This window comes from Gobio gobio (genome assembly GCF_949357685.1).
Source record: "Gobio gobio genome assembly, chromosome: 23".
In the NCBI taxonomy this organism is placed as follows: Eukaryota; Metazoa; Chordata; class Actinopteri; order Cypriniformes; family Gobionidae; genus Gobio; species Gobio gobio.
The window spans coordinates 31674231-31691560 of NC_137119.1; the positions used below are offsets into that span (position 1 = coordinate 31674231).

The 17330-nt window shown below is 37.1% G+C and overlaps 1 protein-coding gene across 1 annotated transcript in view; it reads right to left on the reverse strand.

The window, feature by feature from the left end:
• Positions 1–17330, reverse strand: part of prkag2a (protein kinase, AMP-activated, gamma 2 non-catalytic subunit a) — a 60225-nt gene that overhangs the window by 14700 nt on the left and 28195 nt on the right. The window contains exons 4-6 of the mRNA XM_079806522.1: positions 14756–14865; positions 8562–8643; positions 2369–2427 (exon numbers count right to left, since the gene is read on the reverse strand). Of these exons, the coding sequence (XP_079662648.1) occupies positions 2369–2427; positions 8562–8643; positions 14756–14865 (251 nt within the window). The remainder of the gene's footprint in view (positions 1–2368; positions 2428–8561; positions 8644–14755; positions 14866–17330) is intronic.

The window sequence follows — 17330 nt, forward strand, 5'->3', positions numbered from 1 at the left end:
TCGCAACCTCATCCCTAGATACAGCTAAAATGTACACAGTGCACCTTTAAGAGAGTTACATATACATATATATTTATATATATATATATATATATATAAGATATATATGATATAACTTTCATCTTGTAGCCAAACACAATTGACCATTCGCAATAACCCGCCCCCTTTAGTTACTGTTGCTATGTCCGACAAGCCGCGCTCTCACACCACACACATTCTCACGCAATGAAAAACACATCGCAGTGCAAAAACAACGCACTGACAGACAGGACAGAGCAAGTTACTTTTAATATCAGGGCTCGACATTACCGCTTGTCCGGGACAAGTGGATTTTTTGAAGGGGCAAGTGAAAGAGAATTTTACTTGCCCGACGGACAAGTAGCCTGATAAAACGTCAAAACAAAAATAACTAGGGAATCACCCAAATGCAAGAATGATTCTGCATTCATTACTGTAAGTGGCGATTGACAGTGAATGATAACAATGTATAATGAACTGACGGTAACTAACGTTGCACTGTTTACGCTCGCGCAGCCTCTCGAGGAGAAATCAAAAGAAATGTGCACCGCTCACACAGAGAAACTCAGTTAACACACTGCCGTAAAAATGTAGAAATGTGGAGTTTATTTATACTTATAACATGATACAGTTGCAATGTCACATTACCAAGAGTGCTGTTTTCCTGAATAACATCACGACTGAAAATGACAGTTCCATAAACAATTATTAACATTAAGTCACTTACATTTTGATGCAATATTGAGTGTTTTTGTTCTATTTCAGCAGTGAAAATAGTTCCAAAAGATCACAGCAGAACGAGTGTCACAGCAACAACGTGTTAGTAAATGATCCAGCGTTTTGAATTAATCGAATCGATAGAATCAAAGATTGAATGGCCTATTCGTAAACGACCGCCTCATTCTTGAATGAATCAGCGTTTGAACAAATCGACTCAATGACTCACTCATTCAGACGGTCACCTGCTGCCACCTACTGGTGGTTTAGTTTCATCTTTCCAACATTTCTTATTTGTATATTCAAAAAATATTTTAAACAATCTCATAACATTATTTAATGCAGTTGTAATTTTTCAGTGTAAATTATTTAATTTGACTGGTAACAGCCAGTGTTGTCTTCTCATTTAATTTATTGATCCAATTTAAGAATATAAAAGGAAATCTGAATCATAGCCTATATTTAATAAGATTAGGGGAAAATTCCCTTTATAAAAGGTAAAAATATCACAAATATGCATATGTCAAAGCTGATTGAACACTGGTGAGAATATTGCTTCAGAAGAAATTTGATTTACAACACAATTATTATTATTTTTTTTTTGGACAAGCACATTTTTTACTCGGACAAGTGGATGACAGATTTACTTGTCCAAAGGACAAGCACGTGAACATGCTTAATGTCGAGCCCTGCTTTTAATATAAAACAGAGCCTCAACTCTAAAATTGTCATTTTTTTAAGTAATGTAAACAATAAATACCGTTTTGTGGCTCTTTAATGTGTGGTGACAGGTCGCTGTAGCGCTCGTGAAGCGATCATCTCATCCTTCTAGTTAATTTATAGTATTAAATAAACATGAATGAACTTCAGAAGGAATGTTGTTTCAACCGCGGAAAGACGTCAGTACACAGCGTTTTTCAAGTTCAAGTCCACCGACGTTAATCTACTAACTCTCTTGACTGCTTTGTCGGACAAAAATGGCAGATTCAACGAATTATGATTGGTCAGATCGCCTGTCAATCAAACTCCCGGCGAAGGGTGAATTGGAGTTAATTAAAAAAATTATTTGGCTCTTCCAAGCTTTATAATGAGAGTGAATACTAACTTAGATTTTGAAGGGCAAAAAAGTGCATCCATCCATCATAAAAGTAATCCATATGGCTCCAAGAGGGTTAATAAAGGCCTTCTGAAGTGAAGCGATGCGTTTTTGTAAGAAAAATATCCATATTTATAACTTAAATTATAATCACTGGCTCCCGGTAACGGTCGTACGCGAGTCTAGTTCCGCCGAAAGAGTGACATCTGACCCGACGCATGAGGTATTGACGAACACGGAAGAGCAAAGGATAGAGCAAAACAAAATACCAGTCACGAATTAGAAGTCTAAAACTTGAATTTTTTTTAAAAAAATGTGGGAGGAGCTTGAGTTTGATGCCCAGCCCTATTTGTTTTGGTGTCTACTCTCACCTAAGCTTATGCTTTGCCTACATCCTACGTCGGGTCAGAGGTCACTGGAGCTAGACTCGCATACGACCTTTACCAGAAGCCAGTGGAGTATGAAATGGTCCGAATATTTCGGGCCTAAGAGTTAAAAATAGAAAATAAATAACATAAGAAAAAGTGCATTACGTACCATGGGTGATTTGTAGTATCTGTGAAGTATGTTGATGAAGTCTGTGATGGTTAGCATGCCTGCAGAGAAACAAGAAAGACATATTAAGACTCTAAAAAAAAGAGGAATTGTGGAGATAACAGTACAAGTACAGTGGACTCGCTGAGAAGGACATGGGTTGTGGCGTTATGCCAGCCCATGAGTTAAAACAGATCTCATATAGCACCTTAATACAATTCATCCACACAGATGAACATGATACCGGAGGAGACAGTAGGTCAACATCAATGTGCTGCGTCCTAGAGAAGAGTCACACTTGAGTGATGACTGTTATAACTGAGAGGACGGTATTTACAACATTACATAAACCCTGGAAGTAAACCACTAGACACTGTGGCTAAATCCGTACCGGAGGAAAGCAGAGAGAGTTTCTGAGATGCTCACACCGCCACAGTGTAATCTCTCTCTTGATTAAAAGGTGATGAAGGGTGCAGGCGTATTTTTATCTGCTGCTGTCAAGCCGGCCCACATTGTGCCCTCGGTCTTAATCAGCAAGAGAAGAAATGAGGGATTGTGGTGGTTCAGGACTTGAGCAGTGGCAGAGACCCTCCTGTGCCCTCATGGGATAATAAAGTGTCCATCGAATGCACAGAATCAGGTCATCTGGGGACCGTTTTGCCCACTGTTTTTCAAATACTATGTACAGTATTCGACATACTACTCTTTTTGGCGTACTGTTTTTTGCATACTATATAGCAGGGAGGTTTCGGTTTTGGACGCAGTGCTGGTCTGGATGGTGTCGGTCTAAAAAACATACTTTATATCCTAAGCTTTATTTTTGTGAATTGGTGTGTTTAGACTGTTTGATTAAATACATTTGATTAAAGTTCATAGTACTGATTAACAGTCATCACTAAGTAGTGCTCCCGGAAAACCATGTGCAGCATTTTTGTAAACTTTCTGAATTATGCAGCATTGTTTGGTTTGTAAACAATATATATTTCCATTTTAATAAAAAAGGCATTAAAAGTATAGTTCACACAAAACTGAAAATTCTGTCATCATTTACTCAAAACAGTATATATACACACACACACCGATCAGGCATAACATTATGACCACCTTCCTAATATTGTGTTGGTCCCCCTTTTGCAGCCAAAACAGCCTTGACCGGTCGAGGCATGGATTCCACTAGACCCCTGAAGGTGTGCTTCAAGATGTTTGCAGCAGACCCTTTAAGGACTTCCTTTAAGTTGCGAGGTGGGGCATGGATCGGACTTGTTTGTTCAGCACATCCCACAGATGCTCGATTGGATTATGATTTGGGGAAAATGGAGGCCAAGTCAACACCTCAAACTCGTTGTGCTCCTCAAACCGTGTGGTCCAATACATTTTTCAACTAAATATCCAAATAAATCCAATTATTAAACTAAATTAACCATATAAACTAAATTACTGATCTAGTTACTGACCTAAAGCCCACACTGTCACTGTATGATAATTGAAATGAACTGATGACATCACCGTTTTCTCCGGAACGGCTATACGGCTGAATAAAATTCTGTTGCATTATTTTCCTGTTTAACACTGTGAAGCTGCTTTGAAACAATCTGCATTGTTAAAAGCGCTATATAAATAAAGTTGACTTGACTTGACTGCAGACCGGGAACACCCCACAAGAGCTGCAGTTTTGGAGATGCTCTGACCAAGTCGTCTAGCCATCACAATTTGGCCCTTGTCAAACTCGCTCAAATCCTTACGCTTGCCCATTTTTCCTAAAACATCAACTTTTCGAACACATCAACTTTGAGGATGTTCACTTGCTGCCTAATATATCCCGCCCACTAACAGGTGCCGTGATGAAGAGATGATCAGTGTTATTCACTTCACCAGTGGTCATAATGTTGTGCCTGATTGGTGTATATACTCTATATTAAAAATGATTAAAAATAAATATTTGGTTTAATTTATAGACTATAAAAAAGAGAGAATTTACTCTCACAGAAAGAAAGATTTACTTTCTATATGATAGTTTGTATCAAATTATGATTTCACCCACCTTACAGTTTTATACAGTTCATAATGGATTTTACAAAAATTGTGCATAATTGGAAACGTGTTTAATAATTAAATGTTTATTCAGCTTATTTAATATAATTTGTTTTAAATTTATTTATTTTATTTTAAAATAATGTACATAATAAAACAATCACAGTTAATAGTTATTTTCCTTATTTCATTTAATTAAAAAAAAAAAAAAATCTGTTTTCAGTTAAGTTTCTATATAGGTTTCTATTCAGCATTTCACCCATCTTAGAGTTTCATACTGTTTTTATGAATGATCAGCAAACACTCTGCAAATCAATTTGACTTAATAACAAAATGATGTATTTCTTACATATCCGTTTAACTCTCAAACAAAACAAAAGAACAGTTCAAAAGAACAATCAGCACACAAATCTGACATCAATAGTTCATGAAGTCTCATAAAGGAAGTGCGCTGTACTCAACTGACAGTGTAGATTTACAGAACAGCATCATATTCCCCTGGTCACCATGCAAATTATTCATTTTTCAGCTGAAGAGGCTTTTATAAGCAGGAGCTGGGCCCGTTGTGGTGATTGAGTTATGCTGATAGAGACTCCTAAAGGAGCTCTCAGAGGTGTGAGGTTCCAAAACCCTGCTAATTAATAGAAGGGGGAGTAGACGATGACAGAATTTCATTTTTATGTGAACTATCTCTTTAATAACTACTGTGTTTGTGCCTGAGACTGCAGTAAGGTAAGGGATTCAGCACTTCAGGCACTCAAACGGCCCTTTATTAACACGGAGAGGCTTATGGTAGAGCAGCACAGATCAGCAGCCTAGGGAGAACAAGCAAATCTACCAAAACAGCAACAGCTGGCCACATAAAGCAGGAAATATCAGGCTTTATAAGGTTGAGATTAAATTTATAAATGCATCATGTTTATCAGATATCTGACACAGTCTTTATATAGACTTGTTAAAGACTGTAGTATGGTGGTTTGGTGAGCTGTATCCTGCAGGCTGTCTGTTATGATTGTATTATCTCTCTAGAGAGGACAGATACAGTCCCTGGATATCTCAGAGGACGTCTATTTACAGTTAGATATTTGATATTCAGTGGAGACAGTCACATTGTATGGTGAGTTGTGGATCACTCATGAGTTTCCTCTCTGGTGACTCATTCATTCTCTGTGGGTGGTGTTAAGAGGGTTTCCCAGCATGACTCCTTCCTAATGAAAGGGCACGTTTTATAAGATGAAGGCACTTAAACTGGATTTTAGCGATTTTTTTTTAGATCAGAACTAAATGATTTTACCACCCGTGGTGATGTAATTTAGGATTCGCCTTTCTTTTTTATTTATTTATTCAGTCTCTCTTAAAGGTGCAGTGGGTGAATTTTAGCGGCATCTAGTGGTGAGGTTGTGAATTGCAACCATCCACCGCTCACCCCTCCCTTTCGAAGTACATAGAGAAGCTATGGGGGCTGACACAGGACTAAGATGTTGTCGTCTTAGACAGCAGAGAGTAACTAGCGCTCTGTAGAGAAGTTTGTCCGTTTAGGGCTACAGTAGAAACATAACGGCGCAAAATGGCGACTTCACTGTAAGGGGACCTGCGGTGTATGAAGATAGAAATGGCTCATTATAAGGTAATAAAAACATAACGGTTCATTATGTAAGGTCATTATACACCACACTTGATGACGCCTGGATTTCGTGGAGCTTTTATTATGCCACAGACAGGCGCTTTCGCTTTTTCCGGTCATGCGTATGTGGGGTAACGCAGTTTTATCATATTAGATACATTATTTGAGTGTGTTGAAAGTTACGTTATAATGCTACTCTTTTCACTCGAGGGCTACTATGAGACACTTGTTGCACACTGCAGTAAGCTCAATATTAGGCATGGTAAAACATGGTACTTGCGGTGAATCATGAAAACGAGATTTAAACAACAAGACTGTGTTGAGCTATATAACAATATATTACATTCGTTTTTTTGTCGATGAATGTATTCAAACAGTTGCTCACCTGTCTAATAAAACGCATAATATATTAAAAGCGTCTTTGGTGTTTCCATTGTTTCTACAAAATAAAACACTGAAATCGAGGCTAACGTGGGTGTGATGTCATTGATAGGCGACACACGGCCACAGTCCATGTCCTGGTTAAAATTGCTAATTTCACTGGATTTAAACATTCTTGGAAACATTTGTGATAATATAAGTACACAAGTCGTAGGGCTGTCAAAATGTCTGAAAAGCTAAATTCGAAATTCTTTCATAAATATTAGCAAAATTCAAATTATATTCGAATTCTAAAGGCAATATTTAAATGTTAGAGGGAAAAAGTACTGTATTGTCTCCTATGGCCACAAGCGGGTGCAAGCGAGCGCAACAAGCAAATGTAAACCAAATCAAGCATCTCGTATTTTATTGAAATGAAATGACATTCACTTTTTACAGTGCATTAACTTTTCAAACAACTGTTATTAAATAAAATACAATTTCATTAATGAGCATGTAAGGAAAATTAGGTAACAAAAGTGCATAAAACTGCAAGTGCATCAGTAACCTGAGAAAACACGCTTTAACAGACAACGTAATGTGGACACAATATGGCAAACGGACATTCAGAAACAATCCATTTCCACGCACTAAACATCTACATATTGTTGGTGAAAAACACCAAACAGTCAACTTGACCTGCAGCGAGTGCTGAGCGTTTTTTTGCTGAGGTATGATCAAGTATGTCTTGTATGTGTGGATACATAACGTTATATATACCGCATGATTTTTGCCACCAACTGAGAGGATTTTCGTCAGGAGGCAGCATATATTCTCTTTCATTTCTATCCATCTCATGCTCCAAAGCCCTGATTGCCTTCTTTTGCACTGCTCTGTTTCGACTGAATACGCCGTTGAACAGGTTGCCCATTTTTTACGCCTTTTTACAGCCGCACCGCGCTGTACTGGATAAACAAACCGCGTCAGTTACGTCATCATCATGTCTCGCGTGCCTCTACCAAAAATTCGAAAGCACAGTTTTTGCATTCGAATGTGCAGTTTTTTTGGGTAAATTCGACGAATATTCGAAATTCGATTTTTTTTTTTACAGCCCTAACAAGTCGACAAAATATATAACTTTGTTCTAGTGGTTTTTGGATATTTTAATCAAAAAATCTTACATATTGTGCCTTTAAAGGAAGAAATTCTGTGATTACCTTTATTGAGAACTATGGCGCATTAAACTGATCAAAATGAGACAGTAAAGACATTTACATTGCTACAAAAAAATTATATTTCAAATAAATGCTGTTCTTTTGAACTTTATATTCATCAAAGAATCTTGAAAAATGTATCATGGTATCACGAAAAATATTAAGTAGCACAACTGTTTTTAACATTGATAATATTAAGAAATGTTTCTTGAGCACCAAATCTGCATATAATGATGTCTGAAGGATCATGAGACACTGAAGACTGGAGTAATGAGCTTTGATTCCATCACAGGAATAAACAACATTTTAAAATATAATAAAATAAAAAATAGTATTTTCATAATTTCATAATAATACAGTTTTTACTGTATTTTTTTAAATAAATGCAGCCTTGGTGAGCATAAGAGACTTCTTTCAGAAACATTAAAAACCCTACCAACCCTAACATTTGCAGAACGGTATTATAAATATGAATAAATACTGAGTGTGTCATTTCCGCCGCATTATTTCTTCTTCTCCTGACTGCTAATTCTGCCTAGCTCATAGAAACCATTATTTCAATTCTAGTGCAGCCTAAGGCAAATCCTGAGACTCTGGTCAGCACACGCTTCTATTTTGAGCAGGTTTTGTCATGGTAACAGATAAGACTCTAAATCAGAGGACTGCTGAGTGCTGTGGAGGGTGACAGGAAGGATCATCTCCAGTCCGAATCTCTTCTAGGGCCACAGAGATCTGGATGTATGTGTTACACTCCCTTAGAGAGTCTGCCAAAGAGCAGCTCCACTTACAACCCTTGGTTAGGAAGCCGTAGATAAGGAAATCACTCTTGGAAACTGATAAGATGACAGTAACCGAAGGGTACTAAGAATTTCAATACCCAGAGCGTTTGCCATCAAAGATCAGGGTCCCTGTCACTCATATCAACATGTGGTTGCGGTTTTTGTACTTATTATCATAACATACTCACCAACAAAACTTTGTTTCTTGGTCTCCCACAGAGGGGCTGCTCGGACCCCATTGGCCACCAAGGCAAAAAAGGCCTTTTTAACCTAAACAGAAAAGGACAAAAACATATTTTATGTTACATCTAAAATATTTTTTTCCACACCAATAAGCAGTGACAGGCAGAGGGTGCTGTTTACTCCAAGTATCCAAGTTTACTCCAAGCATATTCTTTACCTCCAAAGGTGTGTCCAAGTGTGCAGTATGCACACAAATATGTTGTCTAATTACACCTTTGGAGACCTTCCACAGTTTTCGACCAAACCCATGTTCATTGCAGTCTAAGCATTCAGCCACAGGCAAAATACATTTATGGTAGAATTCATGAAAAATTCCATATAGGAAAATCGACAGGTAATGCTTTTTTATACAGCAATAGATTATTTCAAATGTTCAAGACAAGTATCCAATTACAATATCCTGAACCAGTTTTTAATGATTGTTTTAATTCTACTTTTTGACAACATAATATGAATTGTGAATAGTTTAATAATAGTGTTAAATTATTACTTTTGTTTAAAATATATTTTGTATGTCATTTTAATGTGTAAAATATCCACAATGGATTTTAAAAAAATACTACAAAACATACTATAAAACAGCTATAGTTATAATAATATTAATACTACTACTAATTGTTGTTATAATGCATATAATAATTTAATATTATAATACATTAATATAATGCATAATAACAATAATAATGATAATAATAGTGTTAAATTAATTGCATCCAAAATAAAAATATATTATTTACATAATATATGTGTGTGTGGTGTTTATAATTATTATAAAATACACACACATGCATGTACATATTTAAGAACAATTTGTTACATTTATATATAAAATATTTATATTTATATATAATATAAATATATATATACAGTACATGCAGATATTTCTTATATACTGTACATGCATGAGTGTGTATTCAAATATACATAATAATTATACACAGTACACACACATATATTATGTAAACACAAACTTTTATTTTGGATGCAATTAATCGATTTGACAGCACTAAATAATAATAATAATAATAATAATAATAATAATAAATACAATGCATTTAACAATATTATCAGTAATAATTCTAATAATAGCAATAATTTTACTACTACTACTACTACTACTACTACTACTACAAGTATTATTATTATTATTATTATTATTATTATTATTAAAATAATACCCATAATGCATGAAGAAGAAGAAGAAGAAAAAGAAGAAGAAGAATTAAGAAATATCCACAATGCATTTAACAATATTACAACCATAATAATAATAGTCTATCACCACAAATTCAATATTAATTATTAATCTTTTAATACATGAAATGTACAATTAAATATGAATTGTAATGCTTTGCATTTTCCCTTAATAATGAATGGTTATTATTTAAAAGTTTAATTATCTAAATAAGGAATTAAATAATTTACTTTAATAAATCTGTAAAAAATATTGCAAACCAGTTATCTCTATAGAAAGCAAATAAATTCTGAAGCTATTTTTAATTATATATATACACAAGTCTTGACACACAAAGAAGGGGCCACATTTTGATTCTTCCCTTATCTTTAAGCATAAATATCTCCTCGCCATGGACCCTCCATTGCATGGAATGATAACTTGCTCAATGCAGCCACATAACCTGAGGGGAGTGACCAGGCCTGTATGAACCTGTAGAGTGAATATTTCATTCCAAGCCCTTAACAAAACTCTCTTCTACACTTTGGCTGGCACGCATCCAAATCCTAAATGTCCGGAAGCTATATGTAATCCTGTGGAATTCCTTTAGCAAAAGCATTGTGATTATTAGTACTAGCTAAAGGCATCTGCAAAGCCTTTCTCATCTTGGAATAAATTCCACCAAAGGAGGATTTTGGGCGGGCCGATCCTTTCAAACACTGTCGATACGGCCATGGATCTAAACAAAGCATTAATCATGCCGTCTCACAGGCGTTCTTAAATAAATCATGTGAGCCTCTTGTCTCCCTCCTTGGGTGATGTTCCAGCCCAATCTGAGATTATTAAACATTAATTGAGTCATGGCAAGGAACATAATAAGACGTTCCCCAAGGCTGGCCCTTCTGATGCATGGAAACTGGGTGGTAGGAGTTGACGGCTAGTATATCACTGCTATGAATCAGTGATCAAGAACATAGGCTTGGATCCTCTGTCCAAAACAATCCCACTGCTGCCGGCAGCGCGAAGACCATTCATAGGATTTATCATCAAATATTTACACATATCGACGTATTGACCCTGTGGGTCCCTGCGCCTCTATTGAACATTACAACAGACCGCAATGATGCAGATGGAGGGGTTTATGACAGCATGTGCAATACTGGATAAGACTGGAAACATATGTGCCGATCACACAGTGTGTGATATGTGTAAAGCGCTGTGTGAACTCTACTGGGAGAACAGCAGAAAAAAACATCAATATATGGTATAACAAACAAACCACTAGGAAAAGAAACAAGACGGTTTAAGATAGAAAGACAGAGAGTAAGGCCTAGTCCACACGTACACAGGTATTTTTATAACCAGAGTTTTTCCTCACAAGCACGGTTTTAAAAAAATCTCTGTCCACATGAAAACGCAAAACCACGCTATGATTGGCTGCCTGATTTCCACATGAGTCCCATCCACGGCACCGATGCCATGGGCTCAGTGAAACCCTTCTACAAGTTCCTTTACTTTGGATTCAGGGACAGGTAACATGTATCTGTATGTGATAAGCGCTGTTAGCAGAGTTATTAAAAGCTACGTCCGCCATGGCATAGACTCGACTCGTGTAAACAAAAGAGATAATGGTGCACAATCTGACGTCAAACAAAGGAGAGAACGGTGCATACTTCGACTTCACAAGCCGAAATTATCAAATAAATTATATCTGAATATATTGATACAATATCGGTTAAATGCCGATCGATTTTTAAATGTATCAATATCACATTATATAGAAAATGTAATTGTGCATGCTAATTTCTCTTATTTTAACTTTTTTTTGCAGTCACCTCACTTTAATAACATTAATAGGGATGCAGATTTTTGGGGTTCGGCCGAATACCAAATCCACTGGTTAAAGCTACACTGTGTAACTTTTTTAGTTTGTTCTTAGCTAAAAACACTTAGTTCTTTCAAAAATATATGTGCTCATTAATGCATATTTACTTCTTTCAAGTAATAAAGTATTCTCGTAAGTTTATAATATGCCATTGAAAATACATACGGTAATGGGTTCGAATGCAGGTTGCCATGTTGCCCCTCCATCTTGAAAGTACATCAGCCAAAGAGGGACATACCCGTGAATTCAAGCTTTGCCTTTCGCGTTTTAACACTGGATGGCACCTTGTCGAATGTGGACGAGGTCGAACTGGAAGCCATATTAATCTTGTACTAAATCGGCCACCGTAGAACTTAAAACGAAATCGGAATTGAGAGGAAGAGAAACTAAAATTCACTGGATGGTCATATACCTTTTAACCACTAGATGGGGGAAAATATCACGCAGTGTAGCTTTAAGATTCTGCCAAATCCGAAACCGAATCCTACTCCCATCCTCAGTCCATTATCACAGTAAACACATTAATGAAGTAAACAACGTCCACAGCAGTGTAATGATGCTCATATTGCAAAATATGCTTCGCGGTATTAAAATACAGCAGTAGTACAAGCTCCCGACTGGTGGAAAGCAAATGAACGGCGCTTCCCGAGGCTGGCCGCTCTAGCGAGGCGTTATCTCTGTATTCCCGGGGCATCAGTGCCATCTGAAGCCTTGTTTAAGGCTTTTCGTAGTGTGGTTTTGGTCAAGTTTACTAAAGTAAACATTGTCACACATGTTCTTCTCGCCGTTGTTTCCTGATGGTTTATAGAACAATTACCCAGAGTCGCCCTTGTCGTTTCAAAGAACAGCGCAACGGAGAGCGCGCAGTCATTGGAGGCTCGCGCTGCAGAGACAGATGAAAGTATAAACGGGCGAGAGGGTGTTTTCTGCTGCGGGTTTAGCTGTCAACAGGCTGCGCTCCAGACTAACCCACATCACTTAGGGTGTTTTCACATCTCTAGTTCAGTTCATTTGGTCCGAACCAAGGGCAAACAATTATACATTGTAGCATTTTTCAGCTTTTTTGGTTCCTTTTCACACCACACTGATTGCCTTTGTCCGAACCAGTTGAAACGAACCAAAATGCAGTCACATGACAACATCCACATCACTCATTGGCCATGGCGTATTTCCTAAACTGCGACTGCGCGGGCTGGTTTTGTCCCTGGCCATAATCTATTGCATTGTTTGTATACACCACAATATGCAAACAATACATTTCAATAATCAAGCGCGGATGCGGCTTGAAAACAACGTTCTAATGCACTGCAAACGGCGAGCGCGCATCGCTCGTCACTTCAAGCGTAGATCGTGCTGTTCTTGTGAGTTTTCGAAAGTTGGGACCTGATATGGTCATCAAACCAAATTTCTATGAGGCTCCGCACCTCCTCACTACTCCAAGTTTGTCCGCGAGCTGCCATGCTAAAGTGCAAACTGTCAACAAACACTTCCTCATTCCATAATGCACTTTTTGCTGTTGGGTCTGTTCGAGGTCGGATCACGTTCTCACCACAAACGAACCGCTCCAGAGTTCGTTTGAAAGCGTACTGAGACCACCTCGGCCTCGGTACACTTGTTTGGTCCGCTTTTGGTGCGCACCCAAGTGCAATTGCTGCTTTCACACCTGACCAAACGACCGCACCAAAGGGGAAAACAAACTCTAGTACGATTCAACCAAACTAAATGAGGCAGGTGTGAAAGCACCCTTATGACTTGTGACTTTTAAAAAAAAAATTAAAAGCATGCCAGGTGTGGATTGAGGTAGGCCTGCTATTTTTATTTGACAAAAAAACTATTCTGGTTCTTCAAAGCTTCAAACTGATTCAGTGTATTTTCGTTTTGTAATCTTAATTTGGTAATTATTTAAGTGAAAAATATTTAGCGTAGGCCTAGGCCTATTTATTTTATTCTTTTTATTTATATTTTATCTGATCTGTATGCTGCTGTTTCACGGTAAAATAAACCTGTGAAAAAAGAGTGTCTTTTTAACGGGTCACAGACACTTGCCAATCATATTTTTATTTAATGCCAATTCAATATTATAATCTTATCAGTTAACGATTAATAATTGGATAATGAGCAGCAGTTGTCGGTTGGGAAAATTAACCGAAATGAGCATCCCTACCGCAGTGTATTTTTTTATTAAATTACATTTTAATTAATAATAGGCAACACTATGCCAGGATGACTGTCCTTCCTACCTGAAGTTGCTGCATTTTGGCTGCTGTCTGTAGATTCCTTCATGCACAACTCGTATTCTTTCGGACGCGCAAATGTTTTATGAGCGGCTATTGTTTAGGGTCCTTGCCACCATGAGACAAATCGGCATTGCAAATTGAACAGGTAGCTCGACTTGAATCGCCTTCTTTTGACTGAGAGTACTGCCAAACAAAATGTTTTCTGTTCACAAGTTCCATTTTCACTTTCTCACAGCCTACTGGATTTGAACGGTCCAGATAGTAAACACCTTGCTGTAATCAACGGCGGCGTCATTACGTCGACCAGCGGAGGCGCGTAGTGCAAGCCTAGGGTTCGGTCGAAAAAAATTCTAAGGTTCAGCAGAAACCGAACCCCGTCAAAAAGCCCAATATTCGGCCGAATCCGAACCCGAATCCGGGATCCGGTGCATCCCTAAACATTAATGTAATAAAACTGTTAAATATAATATTTAACAAATCCCAAAATTAATATCCCTTTTCATACTGCCTAAGATCACTTGTAGAATTAAAAAAAGAAAATGTTTAGCCTAAAATAATTCGAATAATGTTGTTATTTTTGAAACGCGCACACTTTAACTTTAATTGACAAAAACAATTGAGAAATATTCATTGAGCAGACAAAATCAAACTAAACAAAATTAAATCTGAACAAATGACAAAAAATTATTTGACATGATTCTAATGTGTTTTAACAAGAATAATGAGACTAAGATTATGTTGTACTTTTTCATTAACTAACTTTGAGGAAGGAGTATTTTCTAAGTCATGGATAACATGTCTGGCAGATTTCTTATCTGTAACATAAACATCTAGAGCACTTACCTGCAGCGTTGTGTCAAAGACCACTAGCTTGGAGCTGGTAGGGACGATGTCATAGCACTTATGTAACTTCATAAAACGCATGTAAATGTCGCTCTCGGATTGTTCAACAGCTGTAAAGACACAAATAAACGAAAACACAGTCAATCTGAGAGCAAAGTGAGATGTAAGTACATGTAAGCGCTAACATACTCCTAGAAGATCAAACTAATGAATTAATTATGAACGTGTGTTTTAGTATTTAAATCAATTAATAAACATTTGCTGAACAAGCTTTGAAATACCAATATTCCTTACTCAGTGTAACAAGAGAAAAGATGGCTAAATAGAACTGTTGTGATAAAATGCATGAAATTTAACATTTGAAAACATCCCATTCAAAGTAGAATATGTTGCAAGATGTTTTATCGTCTTGCAATTGTCTGATCGCTTAGGCCGTGTGCCACTGCCCACCAAAGCATTTTTCCCAAGGCTAGCATAGTTTTCCAATAGTTTTCAATGAAAACGCAACGTTTTTAAAACGGCAACATTGTGACAAGGAGCTGAGCATTCAGCAATTTTTAATTGTTGAACTTCGTGGAAAACGCAGCACTCATCACTGTCACTTTTTACCCATCCGTCCAATCACAATGGAGGGGCGGGACAAATAGGGGAATATCCGATATGTCCGCTTACATGGAAGACGCAAATGCACATATCCGATTCATATCCGATTTTTTTATTTATATATAGGCCTGAAATCTGAGAATATCAGAATCCATGTGGTTTTTCCTGCTTACACATCCGTTGGTCATCCGATCTGTGCCACACGGGAGGGAAAAAATCATAATTGGGTCACTTGAACCATGTAATGTAAATGCAGCATTAGAACAGGGGTCTTTATACTTTGTGATGTCAAGGGCCCAATAGGATCCAACTAATGAGGGAACACCTTTCCTAAAATATAATCAGTGGCAACTATATCATTTAATGTAAGACTCACAGTCTGAAGAAGAGTCATATTATAAAGATAACATGTACATTAAATATAATATAATGTAATATTTTTATTAAAAATTATTGTTATTTGTATTTTTATATTAAATGTAGCTTTATGTAATCGTTATAATATATTTATTACATTTATACTGTGTAAAGAAAATATTGAAGTCATTAAAAGATAACATGCACATTTAACAATAATAATTATAAATATAATAGCTATATAATTTAATGTAAGACCCATTTACAGTGTTAAGAAAATATCAAGTGTCATATTATAAAACAACATTTATGCTACATATAATATTAATAATATTGCCATTATTATTGCATTTAATGTAGCTATATGTAATCTTTATAATATATTACTTAATACATTTATACCGTGTAAAGAAAATATTAAAGTGTCATTGCTTTTATATTGTCATTGTACTAAAGCCAGAGTAAATTATTCAAATACTATCTGGAGAATCCTTAGAAAACACCCCAAACACACACACGCACACACACACGCACACACACACGCACACACACACACACGCACACACACACGCACACACACACACACACACGCACACACACACACACACACGCACACAAAAGACTAGTAGATCTGGCGGGCATGACACAAATGGGTGACATGAACCCACTGAACTGTGGACTCTGATGTCGCTCTCTTGTTGTTCCTTTCAGCAGCATCCGGCCTAATGTCTCCAGTTGCCATGGTAATTCTTACAGTAGTATTCTTAGACACTGAACTGTTTCTTCAGTAGCTGTCTAGACTAAAAACAACACTGAAGTGAAAGCAGTCTAGGAGAGTTGGGGCATTTCAACAAACATTGATCAAAAAGCCTAGTGGAGAACGCAGCTCTTACTGACATCGGCTGCTTTGTGTTCGCAAACACTTGATTGACAGTTTCCAGTCTGTTTTTAACCACTGCTTTGAGAAAGTTAACATCTGATCCACAACCCTGTCCGGCTACGGTGTATTTTCAGTAAGTGATCGACCTCAACAGTTCTTTCACTATGTTGGGCCACAAAAAGCTGACAGACAATGCGCGTTGACACACTCAGTGGTGTTCAAAGTATTTCTCACCATCGCTTCAGCTCTGCGCAGTTTAACACTACTGGCTATTGTCAAAGAAGCTATTAGCTCATGGAAACAATTCAAATAGAACAGTCCAGCTGCTGCTGATGATGCTCTGGAGGAAACTTTACTGAGTGGATTTGAAAAATATAAGCAAAAAAGCTTGCCGCTGAGAGAACGTGTACTTTCTGATACTTTTATTATGTTAAGACAACATGAAGTGTACATAAAAAGAAAACCCCACAAAGAGTGAAAAAAACACTGACTGTGGCGCTTTAAAACTCTTTGAGCATCTAGACCAGTATGACATGGCAACAGGCTCGACCAATGAAGTGAGTTTGGGGCGGGACTATCTATAGAGTGCAACAATGCCCGCCCACTTTTTCATCGCCCATGGTTCTGGAAGCATTTCGTATTTTTAAAAAGTCTTTGTTAAAAGTTATTAGCCATGAACCAAACTAACCTGTTATGAGGTGAATCACAATATTACAAACACTGATTTGAACCAAA